General features: G+C 42.5%; 1 protein-coding gene and 1 long non-coding RNA gene across 6 annotated transcripts in view; both read right to left on the bottom strand.

Annotated features, from left to right (window-relative positions):
- The window catches only part of CRIM1 (cysteine rich transmembrane BMP regulator 1), a 192,677-nt gene that overhangs the window by 74,401 nt on the left and 100,101 nt on the right, over positions 1-18,175 (bottom strand). For all 5 annotated transcript variants that reach the window (XM_032239289.1, XM_032239291.1, XM_032239293.1 and 2 more), the window contains one exon: positions 5,599-5,720. In XM_032239289.1, the coding sequence (XP_032095180.1) occupies positions 5,599-5,720 (122 nt within the window). The remainder of the gene's footprint in view (positions 1-5,598; positions 5,721-18,175) is intronic.
- On the bottom strand, positions 9,935-16,122 carry LOC116524160. The gene is made up of 2 exons (XR_004257204.1): positions 12,270-16,122; positions 9,935-11,833 (listed from the first exon to the last, which is right to left on the bottom strand). It is a non-coding gene; the product is annotated as an uncharacterized LOC116524160 (long non-coding RNA).

Genomic DNA, 18,175 nt, shown 5'->3' with positions numbered 1-18,175 from the left:
GAGCAGACTGTATCTCAAGAAACTGCTTTCTTTGCTCATCCATAAGCAGCAACTCCTCATCCTTTCAGGGTTTATCACGAGATTGCAGCCATTCAGTCACATTCTGCAGGTTCCACCACATTTCATTCTAGTTCTCTTGCTACTTCTACCACATCTGCACTTACTTCCTCCACTGAGTTCTTCAACTCCTCAAAGTCATTCATGAGGGTTGGAGCCAACTTCTTCCAAACTCCTGTTCATGTTAATATTTTGACATCTTCCCATTAATCACCTGTGTTCTAAATGGCCTCTGGAATGGTGAGTAAATCCTTTGCAGGTTTTCAACTGATTTAGTTCTGATCCCTCAGAGGAATGACTATCTGCAGCAACTATAGCTATAGTTCTCTCCATCTATTCATCCAGGCTAGTGTTTTCAAAACTCAGGAGTTCTTGAGTTCTGTGTCTTTTTAAATCTTAAGTTTTCCCCTTATTAATTATACCGATGACATGTTCTTAAAGCTGTGAATGTGGACTAGCCTCAATAAATATCTGGTCTGGCTAACTATACTCTCACAATTAATGGCTTGGTATTAAATATTATGAGACTAAAAATATTTTTGCTAGTTTCAATTGGCTTATTCCACAGGGAGAAGGGGGAAGTGTGTGTGTGCTGGAAGACACCAAGCATATCCTATTTCAGGATAAGGGAAAGAGAACAACCCTTATAACAGATTACAAAAATTTCTATCACTCTTTAACAAAATTAGCTTAACAGGCCCCAGAAGCAGGTGGGGTACTCAATAAAAACATACTGAGTGGAGTATTTCTCTCAAAGTGCAAGAGTATCTCCATTATTGTATCAGCAGAAGACATTACGTCCTTACAAACATTATTGAGCATAATTGCTATATAGACAGTGGGTTCTTCATCCATGTTTTTTGTACCAGTATTTTTTTGTTTTGTTTTGTTTTTAGTTAACAGGCTGTGGGTCTGAATTTTCTAGGCCAAAATTTTACATGCTGATGCTGGGTACGACTCCCCTTTAAATGACAATTTCATATGCTGTATCTTAGAGAAAATTCTGTCAGGCCACAAACTTCTAGTTTTTATTAGGCTTCTGAATATGTCTGAATAAAGCAGGAACTAATTACTGGGTGGGCAGCATGACCTTCATGCAGGCTCCTCACTGTTAGTGCTGCATTTTAATACTGCCGCGAGAAGCAGAGTGCTGCAGGGACAGCGCTCCAAAATATAAATATTTCAAACGGCACAAAACAGGCTAAAAACACAGGCTAAGTTGTATTCAGCTCCCCTTTTGCTGAACTTACTTAAATACCTCCTGAAGTTGCTTTCTGCTAGTTGTGCCATATACAAGTAACGTTCTCATTTGCACCCCATCCATCCACCACTGTCAGCACCACGGGAAGAGGAAGGTTCTCTTCCTCTTTTGTTGATGACTTGTTTAAGAGCTGTGAGTGGAGACTAGCCTCAACATATACCTGGCCCTGGTAAATATGTTGTCAGAACTAATGGCTCAGTATTAAATACTGTAAGGCTAAAAATATTTCTGGTAGTTTCAATCGGCTTCTACCCAATAACAATACTATAGACTAATTCATTTACTCACTTGGGTAATGTTTTATAAGTAGGTCATATAGACAGAGTCAGCTTTTGGCTATGACTTTCCAACCAAGATATTCTATTTTATCTAGATGTTTGTGTATGTATGTTGGACAAATGTTCATATCTAAGAAACCAAATAATCACTTGTACATGCTATACTTAGGATTTCAAACCCAAATGCCTCCGGGAACAAGCGGTGGGCCATATGTAAGAGAGTAGGGAGCAATGTGTTAAATGGAGAGCACACACCCATCTAAAAGTAGAGGCCACTGTCCAGGTCCGGCTGACTGCTGATGGAACGTCTGTTTGTGGGCCGGAGCAGACATACAACAGGTTCTTGATGAAGGTGGGGGGCTGTTGCAACACTGCTTTGGAGGTCATATTTCTAGGTGATGATTTTGATGACTTCTAAGTTCACATAAAAGGAATGTAATCACACCACCTGTTCCTTTGGTTTCTAAATAACAGGGATCCTATTTGGTCAATGCCTCATAAGTTCTACTTTCGGTGCTTGTCAGAGAATGCAGTTACAAATTATCGTGGACTGGTTTGCAATTCTCTCACCCATCCACCAAAACAAAATAAAATCAAACTACAGAAAAAGGTAGTATTTACGAGGCATGTTCTCTCTCCATGTATTCATCAGGCTAGTATTTTCAAAACTCACACGTTCTCGAGTTCTGTGTATTTTCAAATTGTATGTTTTCACTTTAAAGTTTATCTTAAAAAGAAAAACAGCCTAAGCATATGGAGCATGTGGATGGCAGCATAGGAACTGAGTGCTGAAGTGCATAATCCATTTCTGCATGTGGGGTCAGTCATGTTAACGTTCCACCCACGGTCTCCTGAACTGGGGATCTATCTCACCATGTTAGCAAGTCTGCAAAATTGAGAAACAATGTTCCAGGCACCTAGGGTCTAGCTGTGTCAATCTGACCTTTTGGAACTGAGTTGCATTTTAATATTTTGCCTTTGCTTTTTATTAAGAACCATCCCAGGAAACCCGTTTCTGCATTTGTGGTGTTGACGCAATGAATCACATGATCAACTTCATCATCAATGTGATGAAACTCATTCCTTTCCATGTGAAAAATCTCTATTAGAGAGACAGTCGTCCTGTCCAGCAGGCTTTTTTCTCTCTGAAAATAAGAATTGCATATTTGACCATATCTCCTTTTTCACTTTGCTGGCCAGAAAACTGGGGGCCTAATTTAACACTTAACTCCAGCAACCACATAGGCATTTATGGCCTGCACACCTGTGGGTGCTTTCTGTTTGATTTTTCACTTTCAACTTTTACTTACAATTCTATGGCCATGATTCTCCTTTCTCATATTTTACCACTATGTTACTGAATCTGTTCTCACTGTAAAGTTTCCTCAAATCCTCTGTGGATAAGCAAGTGTTTTTATACATATAAAATTGACCTCTGCTTTTCTAAGTGATGATAATGAACCTTTGATATACAAGATCTTCTAATGGTGACCTTATAATAGCAGTGAGATTCTTCCAGGACACTAGCTGGTAAGTATATTTTTATATGTATACACAAACATACTCATATATCAATATATATGTGTGTATGAGGATGTATGTATACGTCAAAAGAAGTAAAATGCAGACTGAGGCAGAATGTTCTTAACAATATTCTGTAGGATTATGAATCTTCACAGTATTAGTTTCTGGTCTACTCTACAGGTGAATGACTGATATATCAACAGAGACGCTTCAGCAGGATTAGGAAGAAAGCAAAGATCACTCAACAAGTTTGTGGTGGCAAGAAAGAAGCAACCACCAGAAATGTAGTGACTATGTTTTGTCCATTCAATATCTTCTCATGACAGATGGTAAATCCTATTCCAGAAGTCTGAGTTCTATCATAAGTGGCAATAAACGAGGACAGGCCCTGAAGGTTGATCCCAAGGCTGTTAAGGTGGATGTGCGGCTTTTAGTAGTTTGAGACATTTCAGACTGGAGCAAGACATAAAGTCACTGTTCTGTTAAGAAAGGCATGCCCCCTGGGTATCTAGATCCAAGAATCAAGGAGAGAAGGAGGGCACTCCGGTTCCTACCTATAGGAAACACCAGCAAATCTTTCTACTAGAGATGATATTTTCAGGGGACAAATAACTTCAGATTAAAGTGTAGGGCAATAAAAGATGGTGGATTCTTACAAAGTAACCCATCTATGGGCTAACATTTAATAGACATCTCTTGAGGGAACTAAGATCATATGAATTAGATCATTCACTGGCTCATGCAACAAAATCTACATGTCCTCTGTGAGGTGGATAATAGGGTGATATCCACAGACACAAGGATGAATGCGACAGACTCCTGTCCTGCAGTAGTTCACATTCTGGAGCAAGAGACAGGCATGAGTGTAAGTATTTTCTGAGTGATGAGTACTGGATGAAGTATATGTGAGATGCTGGAAACCCAGGCAAGCAGTGACTATTTCTGTCTCCAGTGGTATAAGTTAAGAATTCACAGACTCTCACCTATAATACATTAAACTGCAGCAGTTCCAGAGAAAAGGTCTGCTTGGCCATTTGCTTGTGTTTAATGGATGTTATTACTGGCTAAATACTGACTGGGGTTGGGAGAAGCACCGAGAGGAGATTTAAGTGCACAGAACTTTTTCATCCCCCTTTCCTGTACACTTGTATTTATAAGGTCTGTAAGTCAGGGAGCTCAACCTTACCATCTCTATCCCCCACCTCCAACGTTCAGAACTGTGCCTCTGGATGTGAACAGAAAGTCTGCATATAGAATACGAAAGACTATTTGCATCTGAGGCAAAATTCCAGGTGGTTCACCTATAATACCTTATTTAATTTACTGTTACTCAGTCCATTTTACAGATGTGGAAACTGAGGCCCAGGAAGACCAAGAAGCTTCCTCAAAGTTAACACAGCTAGTGAGTGGAGGGCCCAATTTTCAAACTGAGGTCATTTGGTTCTAGTCTGTGTCCTTTCTTAACCATAAAGACATACTGCAAGTGTTTCTTCAAAGCAAAAACAAACAATAAAAAACAACATGTGGCCATGGGCCTAAAAATCCCAGGATGCAATTAAATAGGACTCAACTGTAACAGAACCTTTCTTGCCTTGGGAGGAGGGCAGGAAGCCTTCTCACATCTGAATTCTTACAGGAAGTATTTCTGTATGTGTAATTTTGTTGTATTTGTCCAAATCCATCTCCCTGGGTGTACATGTATTGACTAAATAATGCTCTGTATGGTTAATGGCATGTAACTTGAGTTTCATTATTTTTTGTTAGTGAAAATTCAGGTGGGGAAGCATGTTGTAGGTTCTCCTTCCTTCTAGCATCTAAACTCAATAAACATCTAGTCACCAAACACCAAACCCTCCCATATAAAGTGAAAGGGAGAGGCAGGTTCTGTTGGGAGGAATCTCGTGACCCAGGAATCCTTTATCAGGGCCACACATGGGTCAAGCCTAAAGCAGGCTGCTATCAGTGACCAACCATTGGTCAAAGATGTCCTCTCCACTGCCTCTCAGCCTTTTGGCTAAGATCAGGTGCAAAGATGTTCTAAGTAGAAAAATGCTAAACAAGATGAGCAACGTTTTTACCATTCCCAAGTGTGGCAGGCCCAGTGCAGTTTTAGGCAGGTCACCTGACAGCCACGGGACCAGTTACTGAGTGACAGCAGGAGGACTGTCATAGGCTCCAGGATCCTTTTTCTAAAATCCCTAAGTTTTAGAAACTCTGCAACACAGCAAAGTATGACAGCCACATGCAATCTGCTATTACATTTCTAGAATCCTCTTTCTGATGGGTGGAATGATGGTTCCTGACCTAACTTTCCTTACTGCACTGTGGATCTTAAGTAAAGCTTTTTGAGTGCCCTTCAGCAAGTCCCTCAGGGTAATCTCTGCTTTGTAAAAGGCAGACGCAGCTAAAGTGAACCCTCCCCTCCTCCTCCTCTTGCACAAATGTACACTCTCTGAGAACAAGAGAAACCCCACGTACCATTAACACATTCAAAGACATCACAGCACTTTCCAGGTGTCCCATCGCCACGAGAGACTATGCGGGGGGTGGATCCCACCTCACACATGGGGAAACCACATAAGCCAGAGAGACACTCGCATCTGAAACCAAAGAAAAGGGAAGGAAAACCCCATGAATAAACAACAACATAGAAGTCGGGAGACCACAAACAACGTGGCAGTGGCTGTGGCAAAGTACCTGGTCTATACCACACTGCCTCCTTTATCTGGCGTCACTGGGAAATGGGAAGGCAGGAGGGGTTCTAACATAATTGGCTTTCAAATAACTAAGGCTTGTCTCCTTTATATACAACCCAATTTTTAACTTTTATTTTGTCAGAAATATTTCTAAAATGCATTACCTCATTTCTTACTTAACCAGGCTGGTATTGAGTGTAACACACATTTTCGGGCAGACTGAGGGACATCTTCACATGTATCTGTTATGCTCTTCTGTGAATCGATGCTTGCACAGGCTAATACACAGTGAGTGTTCCTGTGTTAAATGGCCCCATGTTGTTGCTCCTTTGCTGCAATTGATGTTTAGGTGTTTTTCAGAGGTTTTCTGACTCCTGGTTCAATAATTAAGTTATTAGCTTTTTAGTATTTTGTCAGTGTGACTGTTTCAAGTCCACTCTCACCTTGAGCAATATTTAATTTATGATTGTGCACAATAAAAGAAACGAACTGAAGACTGGGGAGCTTTTTATAAAGAGAGGGCCTAAGTTGTAGTAAGTGAACTTTTTGACAGCTATCTTGGAAGCTGAAAGTCTTAATTTTCTGGATCTCAAGCTGCCACCTGAGCATTGATCTCTGCACGCATGAATGGGGTGTTCAATGAGCTGCAAGCTGGCGGTTCTGGCTCTCACCCCTAACTTCAATGCTGCTGCAAAAATTGCTAAACACAGAAGCCTGGAAGATGTGGGCAGGTGAAATAAGAGGAGACAAAATGCTGTTATTTGCTACAACGAAAGAGAGGCAGGACATAAGAAACTCAGAGCAGCTGAGTGTCAGTATGTGAATGTAAGATGAAAGAGAGGCTAGATTTCTGCCCTGGGACTCCCCTGGGGAGAGATGCATGGGTCAGAGGGTGGAGAGGATGACAGCTAGAGTTCCCAGGTTGACAGGAGTAAAAGGAAGGCATCCTAAAAAAAAAGACATCCTGGAAGGAAGTATGTGGGTATTTATGTACGGTAGAGGTCAAGATCAGGGGAGGCAACATTCCCAGCAGGGAGAACTATTAACACATTCATTAATTGTGCTTTCTCCGCCCACCCCCCCTTCTTAAGTACTTGGTTTGTTCACCTATTGTTCTTTGGATCTTTAATAAATTAAAATATGCTTATAATCAGGCCCAGAGATTTAATTACATTTATAATTACCCATGGAACTAGAAAAGAAATGACTTTAGGTTAAGATTTGCATCTGTGGCTTTAAACCCCCGACTATCACCCCAAGGCAGGCTCTTTCAGGATTCTTTCATGTGGGGTGACGGTTATACTGGATTCCTGGGAGAAGGGGTAGGTCATTCAGGTTTTGCTGCAATGGTATTTCTACCAACGGTTTAAAGGTTTGTCTGTTTTATGGGAGCAGAGCTTGGAACTCTCAATTCATAGTCTATATTAATGCAGGACAATCACTTTCTAAGGCTGAGTACATGTGAGCTGGGCTTTTAGTGCCTGATAAGGTCATCCCATACTTTTTCATGCTTATATGCCTAGCCATTGCAGTTGTAAGCACATAATCGTACTGCTGTGATATAACAGTAACATCATATTGTTTACATTTATTATACTTGGCACTCCATACAACTTAAAACTCTCTGGAGTTTACAGATGAATGGGGCTAGGGTACTGACAGGCCACACCCTGACCCCAATGTGTGGATGTGATTGCAATGAAAGCATCATGCAAGAATAGCTGATTAAATTTCTCTTACATATCTCCTGTGAGTCACATTCTTGCCTACAGGTGTGTTCCAGGAAATTATTCTAATCTAAACACCAGGGAGAGTACAGTCAACCAAAAAATACCTCTTCAGATATCGTTCTTCGACACTTGAGCAACCTTTACCGAACATGGATGTGCATTTATGTGCTAGGTTCCCTGCTAGGCTGTTAGGAGTCACACCACACTGAACACCATGACTAAGTCTGCCATTGAGTCGTTTTTTTCCCTTTTATGTTTGACCTATTTTCCCAACATTTAAGAAATTTAAAATTTTAAAAATACAGCCAGGTGTGGTGGCTCACGCCTGTAATCCCAGCACTTTGGGAGGCCCATGTGGGCAGATCACGAGGTCAGGAGATCAGACCATGTGGCTAACACAGTGAAAAGCCATCTCTACTAAAAATACAAAAAAATTGGGCGCGGTGGCACGCATCTGTAATCCCAGCTACTCAGGAGGCTGAGACAGGAGAATTGCTTGAACCTGTGAGGTGGAGGTTGCAGTGAGCCAAGATCACGCCACTGCACTCCAGCCTGGGTGACAGAGCAAGACTCTGTCTCAAAAAAAAAAAAAAAGAAAAAAAATTAAAAATACATTTAGGGAGTACAAGTGCAAGTTTCTTATAGCCATATATTGCATAGAAATGAAGTGTAAGCTTTTAGTGTACCTGTCACCCAAATAGTAAACATTATATGCATTATAACTTCCTATCATTTAAAAATTTCTATTGTTTTTTTTAGAGTCCCTTACTGATTGTCTCCAGCATGCAGTTGAAGATCTGATGCTGCACCCAACCACCTATTGACCCACCTAGGAAAGGAAAATGTTTTATGCTGAATCTTTACATCTAAACTGACTGTATAATAAAGATCCTGGTTTTGCTAGCTGGTGTGACCCCGGCTCCTGTCTCCTTATCTCCTTCCCTGCAAGCCCTTCCGATCTACCTGTTGCCATATTTTGACTTTTTACAGCTTCCCCTGAACCTGAAATTAGTATCTTAATGAAGAAAGAAAGAACCACAAAAGGTGAAAATCGAGGCTTAGGTCAGGTATCTATTGGGTAGCTATCTATTAGGTTAAAACCTTACTGAAACTGCCAATTTTGCAGGTTGAAATGGTCAAACAGCAATTCCTTAATGTTCAACATAAGACAACTCTCATGAGTTATTAACAGGTATGTTTACATTCACTCTGTCAGGTAAGAAAAGGGGACCCCACCATGACCCACATTTGCCCAGGAAGTCTGTTATATCTTCAAATGGTATTAGCCCAATGTAGTTTTAAAAAAATTCTTTATAGATTCTCTAGTTAACCCACACCGCAGGAGGTATTCTTCCCTTTTACCAATGGGAACAGGAGTTATACAACTTAGTCAATTGACCTGATTTTAAATAGGGCTTCCTGTTCTCTGTGTTTTCCACTAGAAGAGACTAGATTTTCCTCTACTGAGTCATGAAGAGGAAGTGCTGAACTACAGAAGAACTGACGCATGCAACCTGTACCCCATCCTCATCACATTCTTTCTCTTCATTTCAATTCTTTTTGTCCTCTCTAATCTTTCGCCTACCCTCTATCCCAATCTCTGGATAAGGAGCAAGCAAAGGAAAGGAGAATACAAAGGGGGCAGAGGAAACAGACTACCATGAGAAACACTGCAGTGAGCTGATTTCAACACTTACCCTCGTTTCTGAAGCCCTCTCCCCAGTTTCCAGTTCTAGTCTAATCTCCCCCTGCCCAAGTCTTTGTCTCTCCCAAACCATGCCACACCCATCCTAAGGCTTAGTTCCTGGTACTTCTTGCAGTCAAAATTTATCTTCTATTGCTCCTCATTTTATGTGTCACTTTCTCAGCCTAGCATTTGACACTGTGAAGTCCATATATTCCTTTTTTGATTCTGTTTCCCAGTGTTTCCCTTCACTTTTCAGTGCTACGGCCACGCTCTTTTCTCCAAATAAGCCCTCACTTTGCTGTCTGTGCACTGCCTGCCCTCATGGCCTCTGCACATTCCTCACCCAGCCCTTATGCCCAGCTGTCTTTCTAGGTCAACCTCAGATAAAACTCTGAACCCCCAAACACCACACTTTTCTTACAGCCCCCTCTTTCTCTATTTTGTGGTAACTTGAGGACTCATCTTAACATATGCTCTTTTAGTACCTACCATGTATAGTCACATAAATGTTTCTTAGGTGGAAGTGAATTGGAGATGAACAAGACAGGAATAACAATAACACAACAAAACAAAAATACAAAACAAAGTGAGAAGGAAAGCACTGGGATTTCTACTGTGAGCTCATAAAGGCCACCCCAGGCAGAGCTATTTGCATGACAAGTTAAGCAGAAGTGCTAAGGGTTTAAAAAACAAAAAACCAAAAAACAAAACAGCTTTATTGAGATATAATTCACTTACCATAACAATCATCCTTTTAAAGCATACAATTGAGTGGTTTTATATTCACGGGGCCATCACTAGTACCTAATTTCAGAACATTTTCATCACCTCAAAAAGAAACCCTGTACCCAATAGCAGTCACTCCCATTTCCCCTACCCCAAACCTTAGCAACCACTAATTTATGTTCTGTCTCTACGGACGTGCCAATTCTGGATAGTTCATATAAATGGAATCATACGATATGTGGGGTAAGAGCTTTTAACTTCAAAGAAGATGGAACCTGTATTTGCAAGTAGCCAGAAAAATCAAGCCTCTAAATGTAATCCTCAGTGTTAATATGATGATCGATCCAGGTACCACATTAATACATTTTTGCGTAACGTAGTTACACCTGCAGCCAGGTGGGACTTAGTTAAGCTGTCTTTTTTTTCTCAGGTAGGTAATGGATTCAAGCTCAGTGGGCACCTGAGAGCCTAGGTGCAATGATGAGCAGAACTCAGAAATCATGTAAACCCCTAGAGGGCACTCACCCGCTTAAGAGGTTCTGCTGGCTGAAGGGCGGTGAGTATACACTTATGCCTTCCCTTCATGTCCTTTGCTTCCTGGACTTCACAGACAACCCCAGGCAGGCCAGAGGTCAGTCTGAGCTCCTAGGCACAGCTTGCAAGTGCTCCCAAGTCTGCCTCTACCTGTTGGTTTCCATATTTACTGGTTCCTGCAGCACACACCTTACACTCCAGCAACAATGATGATCTGACTTCACTGAACCACCTGCCCCCACCCCTCATCACACCAGCCACAGCTCATGTCACCCAGCCTCAAATTCCTGCCTCTCCCTTGTCCCTGGTGAATTCCACGCAACCTTAAGACCACCTACCCTATGAGATCTTCTCTGGTCAAAAACCACAGGATTAATTTTCCACCCTCTGACTTTCAGCAGTACATAGGGGTACCTAACAAGTGTACTGGCTATCATACTAAATTAAAACCATACTGTTTCTCCTGTGAACTCCTCTAGTGCAGGGGCCATGTCTTACTTGTCTTATAAATAATAGTAAAAAAATGATAAAGGTACCCAAGCATAATCTGAAATAAATCTTTTCATGGATACTAAGTCAGGGGTTAGAGCATGTATTGTTATGTATTTATTTTTATTCATTTTAGACTGCAAGCTTATAGGTACGGTCCTTTTCAAAATTAGTATGTGGAAGGAAGGACTATGGAATTTGTTTAAAATGCAGATTCCAGGGTACCCACTCAAACTCTGTTTTGCTGCAAGTTTGGGGATGGCTCCAGAATCTGCCCATATAAAAGGCTCTCCATGAGATTCTGCTCATGTGAATCTGCAATCCACTTTCCAAGAACTTTGTGCCTAGATGTGCACAGCCTGGGTGGTCACAGTTTAATTTGTACTTTCCACTGGAAAAAAACAAGTATGACTAGTTTTAACATTATAATGAGAACGATGATTACCAGTACTTGTTCTTGAATACCACTGCTTAAGAGTGAGAGATACAAGAAAAGAACAGGAACATTAACAATTTATCCCATATTGTCACCCTGAAGAAAAATGTGTGACTCCTAGCAAGCGACTTAAACTCTTGGAGACTGTTTTCTCATCCATAAAGTGAGATAGTTGGATCACAATAAACCTTTCTCTAAATATAAAATCCTTTGATTCTATCATTGCCATTCCCACCCCCGACACTGCAGCTATCCGACCTCAGCTCATCCTCAGCTCATCCTCTGCCCCCTGTCCTTCCGGAAGGAACATCAGTCACCTCTCGTCCCTTACTCACCTGATCCTCCTCCTCTCCAAGCACCTCAACCCTCAGGCCCACCTCAAAATAGGGCCTGTGCACTGCTGACTTTTTGCTTTCTGTGGCGGGGGGTGGGGGGGCAGGCAGGGGGTGTAATAATTATGTAACTTTTTGTCCCCCCTACTAAAGAAGACTCCGAAAGCAAGGCCCAAAATGAAACAACATGCTACATGCTGATGTCTCCCTACCACTAAGCATGTTTTAGACCCTTCATAACTAAGTGGAAGGGTCAATAGTTTGTTTCACTACAATGACCAGAGAAACCTTAAAGGAGGGTAACCTATAGGAGATCCCTGGAGGAGGCCACAGGGGTAGGAGTCCTGTTTGCCCCTCCCACAGCCCTTTCAGCAAAGAGCAGGAGTGCCCCCAAACCCCCACCCCATCCCCCGAGAGGTATCGTCCTGGGGTGGGTGCCACCCAATGCTGATGTTATCCTAACATTCCCCACAGTAAGCTCCTTCTGCAGAGGAAGCAGCAAGCCATCACACTCCTCACCTTCCTCAGCAGACCCTGATCTTCCTCTTCCCATATCCTAGAGGAAAGCAAGCCAGTGAAGTCTTCTGGAAAAGATTTCTTCCAATAATGGATTTATTACACACCATAACTGAGGCCTTCAAAAGTGGAGACATCACTGTCTATAAATTAAAAACTGCTATTTACAGGTGGGTGGGAGGTTTCCCTTTGGTCAGGAAACAAGGATAAATGAGGAATGAAAAGGGCAAAGCACTTGTGCTACTAGGATTCTACGCAGTGTATTAATGAAATAGCTTGTCGGGAATGGAAATGATAATGACACATAAAACACAGGGCTATTCTATAAAAAGTAGCTTCAACTTTAATTAAATTCGATGTACTATCATTCTACTGATTAAATTTCTTACCTCTTTCCAGGAATGTGTAAGTTTAAAGAAGACTGCAAATAAAATATCCACAAAGAAACAGGTTTCCTATCTGAGGGTCCAACTCTTCTTATGGAAAACAGCAGTCCTCCCTATGAAAGTCCCTTAGGCCCACAGTTTTCCCATACCTCACCATAAGAGATTTACCATTCTGTATGTATGAATAACTAACCCTCCTGCACTCTTCCTCCCCTATCTCAAGCTTATTCCTGTGATTTCCTGGCCTTTCCACCCCCAGCACGGCCACTGAGCTATAACCAACCACAAGGGCAGCCCTGCTCTGGGCACCACACTCTCCCCCAACAGCCATCCCTCCCTCCCCTGTGTACAGCGAGCTATCACCTGCCAACCAGAAACTGCACCTTCTTCACCACTCTCCCTTCAGAAACCACCAGAATATCACTCTGCCTTTGTTGTTGTTGTTTTCATGTGTTTTTTTTTTTTTCTGGGGGGAGGAATCAAAGGACATGCTCCCATGTAGGGAAGGGATAAGCTAAAGACATTAGGTTTGGGTTCAGTGTATACTGCTCAGCTGATGGGTGCTCCAAATTCTCACAAATCGCTGCTGAAGAACTTACTCGTGTAACCAAATACCACCTGTTTCCCAAACACCTATGGAAATAAAACATTATAAAATAAATAAAAAATAAAATATTCCTTTGCCTCCCTACTATCTGCAATAATAATAAAGCCATCATTAAGCTCTTCTCTTCCTAGCTTCCTCCTCAAGGTTGGCCTGTGGCTTGGGAAGCTTATCTTAAGGTGCCAAGTTGAAAGAAAGGTGGTGTAAACTGCGGGGAAAAGAAAGATGGTGTAAACTGTTGTAAGTCTCCGAGGATCCTATAAGAAGTTAACAATTACCTTCTAGGACTCTGCCCCACAGCAAATAGATGTGATAGGGAGAAAACAATGGCATCTTTCACAAATTACTACCTAGATGTGACTGGCTGAAAAAAAAAGTCAGGGATAGTTTTGAAGGGACTCAACCCCAGTGGCAGGTCATGGGGGAGGGGACACAGCAGAAACACAGCTGAAAATAATCGCAGGGCTCCTGCCCCTGTTGAAATGTTAGAGCTGGGATCTGGCAGAAATCCTGGGCCACTCAGTCCAGCTCAACAATCTGATATCGCGTATCGAGAGCTGGCCAAGTCCCAGGAACGGAAGGCTCCCTGCCTTCACTTCCGCAGGTCTAGGGGGAAGACAATGGCATCTGCTTTCACGGCTGGTAGGATGGCTTTAGAGAGGAGGTCAGGATGGGAGTGAGGGCTGCATGAAGGACTAGTTAGGAAAAGTAGGCAGGCAAATTGGCACATCACACTGTAGAAAGGAGGAGAAGGGGGCTGGGACACGGAGAGAAAGTTTTAGTACAGCAACGTAAGTTCTTCCCACTTCAGAGCGGAATTGCCAACCGCCTCCGAGAAGAGACGCTCTGGAACAATGAATCAGCTTGTTTATGAACATGCAATGATTTTGTAGCTGTTTACTGACTGTATACGTGCAGTAGGCACGAAGCTGGGATGGGACTGGGGATACACAGGGTTCTGGTCCTAAGTTTAGGGATTTAGTTTAGGGAAGCTTCATGTATATATAACCATAAATGAGAACACAATGGGATGTTGACTATTCAATCTCCTTCCCAGAGCACACAAAGAACAAACCCCAAGGATGTTTGGACTAACCTTCTACTTGAAAATCTGAGCAAAGCCTCCACTGCCTGGCTGCTGACACTCTGAGGCCACCAGAGCCATCTGGGACCTGAGCTGGTGCTGAAACAGATGACTTGAAGCATGTATCCACTTGGATCCCTTCGGGCAGTCAATTCCCAGCCTCTCATCCTTGTCATCAGGGCAAAGTGAAAGACTGTATTGTCTCTCATCCTCCAAGGCATGCACATCTGCAGAGAGCACTGCTCTGCTTCTCAGGGACTTACCCTTCTGTGCCAACCTCTCTTCCAATTGACTCCTCTCCTTCCTCCAAACTTTCCTCTGCAGACAAACTCCCTGATCCTCTGATCATAACACACAATGCACCACTCAAATCTGTTTCTAACCTTTACCTGACTCTCCCCTAAAGCTTCTATTTCCTCATATCCATCTCCAGTGGGACTGAGAATCCCCCACTTACTACTCACTTATTCACCTGGGATGGAAAGGAGGTCAACATTCTCCAAGTGGACCGCTGGCTACTTCCAACATCGTTGCTTTCCTCTCTCATGCAAACATTCCCTTCCTATGACTGTCTCCTATCCAATGCCTTAGGGGGCAGAGGTTTGGGGAATGAACTTTGAAAGGCAGTTCTTAGGGTCAAGTTCTGGCCACTTAGGAACGATGTGATCTTGGATAAGTTGTGCAGTCTCTCTAAGCCTCAACTGTAGAATATGTACAGTGGGGACGATTAAAGTGCCCAGATGTCATATGATTGCTATGCGGATTAAATGAACTGATGAAAAGCAACCCAGGATAGTGCCTGGAACACAGAAGCACACAACGCCTGTTAGTTGTTTTATATGAATATAATTTGAGAGGCTTGAAGAGTCTATGTGGACCAAGTATTTTCAACACTCTGGCCTCACTTGATCATTTGGAATCCAGTGACCCTTGCTGCCCCCTCTACTTCGGTGACTCAGTCCTGCGGCCACAGCTCTCTGAACTCCCTGAAGTCACACATCCTATTTGCTGATTACGACGGTACATCCTTCCAGTTCTCCCTGGCCCGTGCTCTACCACACTGACACTTCAAACTCACTGATGCATCCACTCCCCAGATTGTGCCCTTTTCTCCACAGCCGGAACCTCCTCCTAACTGTACCTCGTTAGCAATGGAGCCCGGAACCCATGGTGTTTCACTTGAATCACCGTCTTCCTAACACCTTTACCTTTCCTGCCTCTTTATCCTCCTCCTGTATCTGTCCCCTTTACCCCAACCCCAACTTATTTAATCCCAGAGATGGCAAACCTGAACGTGTGCAGGAGTCAGGTAGGAATCCTAAGAGTCAAAGGGGACTGCAGATACCTCTAACCTCTAACCTCTGTGACCTCTAACAGGGCATCACTACTCATTTCAGGCTGAAGGGTAAACTCAATGAGGCCATACCTTCCATTTACTTAAGAGGAGCCAAATTTTTATGTGAAGTGTGCCGGTTTTTAAATATCGATGACTAATCTAAAAGTAGAAACAAAAGGCACATTAAAGAAAACATGTCAGCCCCAAGAACTACCAACTGTAAATTGTGATTCAACCCACTGACTTTCTCTGTGCTGATACTCAAGCTGTTGAGAGCTCCTAGAGAAAAGCTGGAGCTATTCTGTATCTTCTACACCGAAGTCCCCCATCATGCCTCACAGGCCACAGTTTATTCCTAATGATCACTTCTTCCATGTTGCCTTTTCTAACTAAAGGCACAAAGATAAACAGCTGATACTGTGTGTGTGTGTGTGTGTGTGAGTGTGCGCGCGCGCGCGCGTGCGCGCACACGCGTGTGGTGGTGGTGGTGTTGGTGGTGAGGGGTGTGAGTGGCACAGTTTGTGAAATGACCATCAAATGTGGGGGAGTGGGCACAGAGGAATGGCATTCCAAGTAGAGGAAAGAACACACTAAATTTACAAAGGCAAGAAAGAACACAGATACAGTGTGTTTCGTTTGAACTAACAGTTTAGCCCACCAGAAGTACATTATGTGCTAAGGGGAGGGCTGGGGCTACTATGGGGGTGCTGACAGGAGTCATGGCCAGAGAGGGAGGTCAGTGCTGAGTAATAAGGGGCTTTGCATACCATAGTAAGAAGCATCTTTATTTGTAAGCAACAGGAAAGTAATAAAACATCTTAAACAAGTAATGTAGTCTTGCAATGGGGGGGTTATCTCAGGAAAACCCAATACTGTCAGGAATTTCCTTTTTCTTGAATAATAAATGTAGGTGGAATGAGTGTTAATGTTTTTTTTTTTTGTTTTTTTTTTTTTTTGAACGGAGTTTACTCAATTTTCCCCAGGCGTAGTGCAATGGCGCGATCTCGGCTCACCGCAACCTCCCCCTCCTGGGTTCAGGCAATTCTCCTGCCTCAGCCTCCTGAGTAGCTGGGATTACAGGCACGCGCCACCATGCCCAGCTAATGTTTTGTATTTTTAGTAGAGACGGGGTTTCACCATGTTGACCAGGATGGTCTCGATCTCTTGACCTCGTGATCCACCCGCCTCGGCCTCCCAAAGTGCTGGGATTACAGGCTTGAGCCACCGCACCCGGCCCCGAGTGTTAATGTTTTAAGCCGCAGGACACATTACAAGCTGAAAAGTCAACAACAACAACAACAGCCTAGAAGAGCTTCTTTCTTTCTCCATCTGGTGAACTTGGGCTCATATAAGACTCAGTTCAAAAGTCAAATCTGACAGTTCTCTAAATGGGAATTAGCATGTCTTCACTCTGTGAACTTTTTGCTTTTGCATACTTCTACTTCCAAAGCACACAATGCTTTAACAATGACTTATACATATTTGCCTTCTCTTTAGAACATATGCTCCTAGACATCAGTGACTATGTTTTATTCCTGCTGGGCAGCCCAATGCCTGGCACATAACAAAAATGCCCAAAATATCTGTTCCCTGAACAATCCAAGAACACTATGGGGTTTTGATGCTAGGACTTCTGCTGCAGACTAATTGTCTATATAATTTAGTTAAAAGCATTCATTATTTACCCATGCTAGGCACTGATGAGAATGAAATATATAGGGTGGGTCCTTGCCTTCAAAGAATCCACAACCTAGTGTCTTAGGAATTATCATTAAAACGCTTCATGATCTAGCTATGGAAATCAAAGTCTCTGATCATTTTATCATAAGAGCCATGACATGTGACTTCCTCCTTTGTCAAAAGCAAAGTCAGGAAAAAATAATTTACAAAGTACTTGTCTGTGTGATACATTCACAACACACTGAGCAAGGCCAAGAGAAACCAGCTCTCTCTACCTCCTGGGTTCCAGTTAGCCATTAAATGTCTACCAGACAAATATAACCCTGAATTCTCTGCAAACTACAATGATGAGGAAGGAACCTAATAATCTATACCCAATGTAAACGTGTAAATGAAGAGTAAAATATGTTCCGTGATTTGGGTTGCTTTTGGTATTTTCATTAAAGGTAGGGCTTTAACATTTTAGACTTGCTTATTAGCTATGTCTGTAATTTCACAAAGCATTTTTGCACAGCTGTTCCGATCGGTTCTGTCTGTATATGCCATGATAATGATATAGCAAATGAGGGTGAGGAAAGACCTCTGAGTTTCAATATCATCATGCTGTGGATTCTGCTTTCAACTTTACTGAAAGGCTTACGGAATTCAGTTAAGTTACTTTCTCTCTGTCTGACTCAGAGGGCCAGGTATATACAGTGTCTGGTGATATCCATGACCACTCGGATTAAACAGGAAGTCACTGTCAGGACAGCCTTGCTTGTTTTCAGGACTAAGACAAACACAAAATAAGACTAGCCACTGGGTCAAATTCATGGTAAA

The sequence above is a fragment of the Sapajus apella genome, unplaced genomic scaffold (genome assembly GCF_009761245.1).
Source record: "Sapajus apella isolate SASKATOON/1434 unplaced genomic scaffold, GSC_monkey_1.0 scaffold44, whole genome shotgun sequence".
Taxonomy (NCBI): Eukaryota; Metazoa; Chordata; class Mammalia; order Primates; family Cebidae; genus Sapajus; species Sapajus apella.
This window is presented reverse-complemented; position numbering and strand designations above follow the sequence as displayed.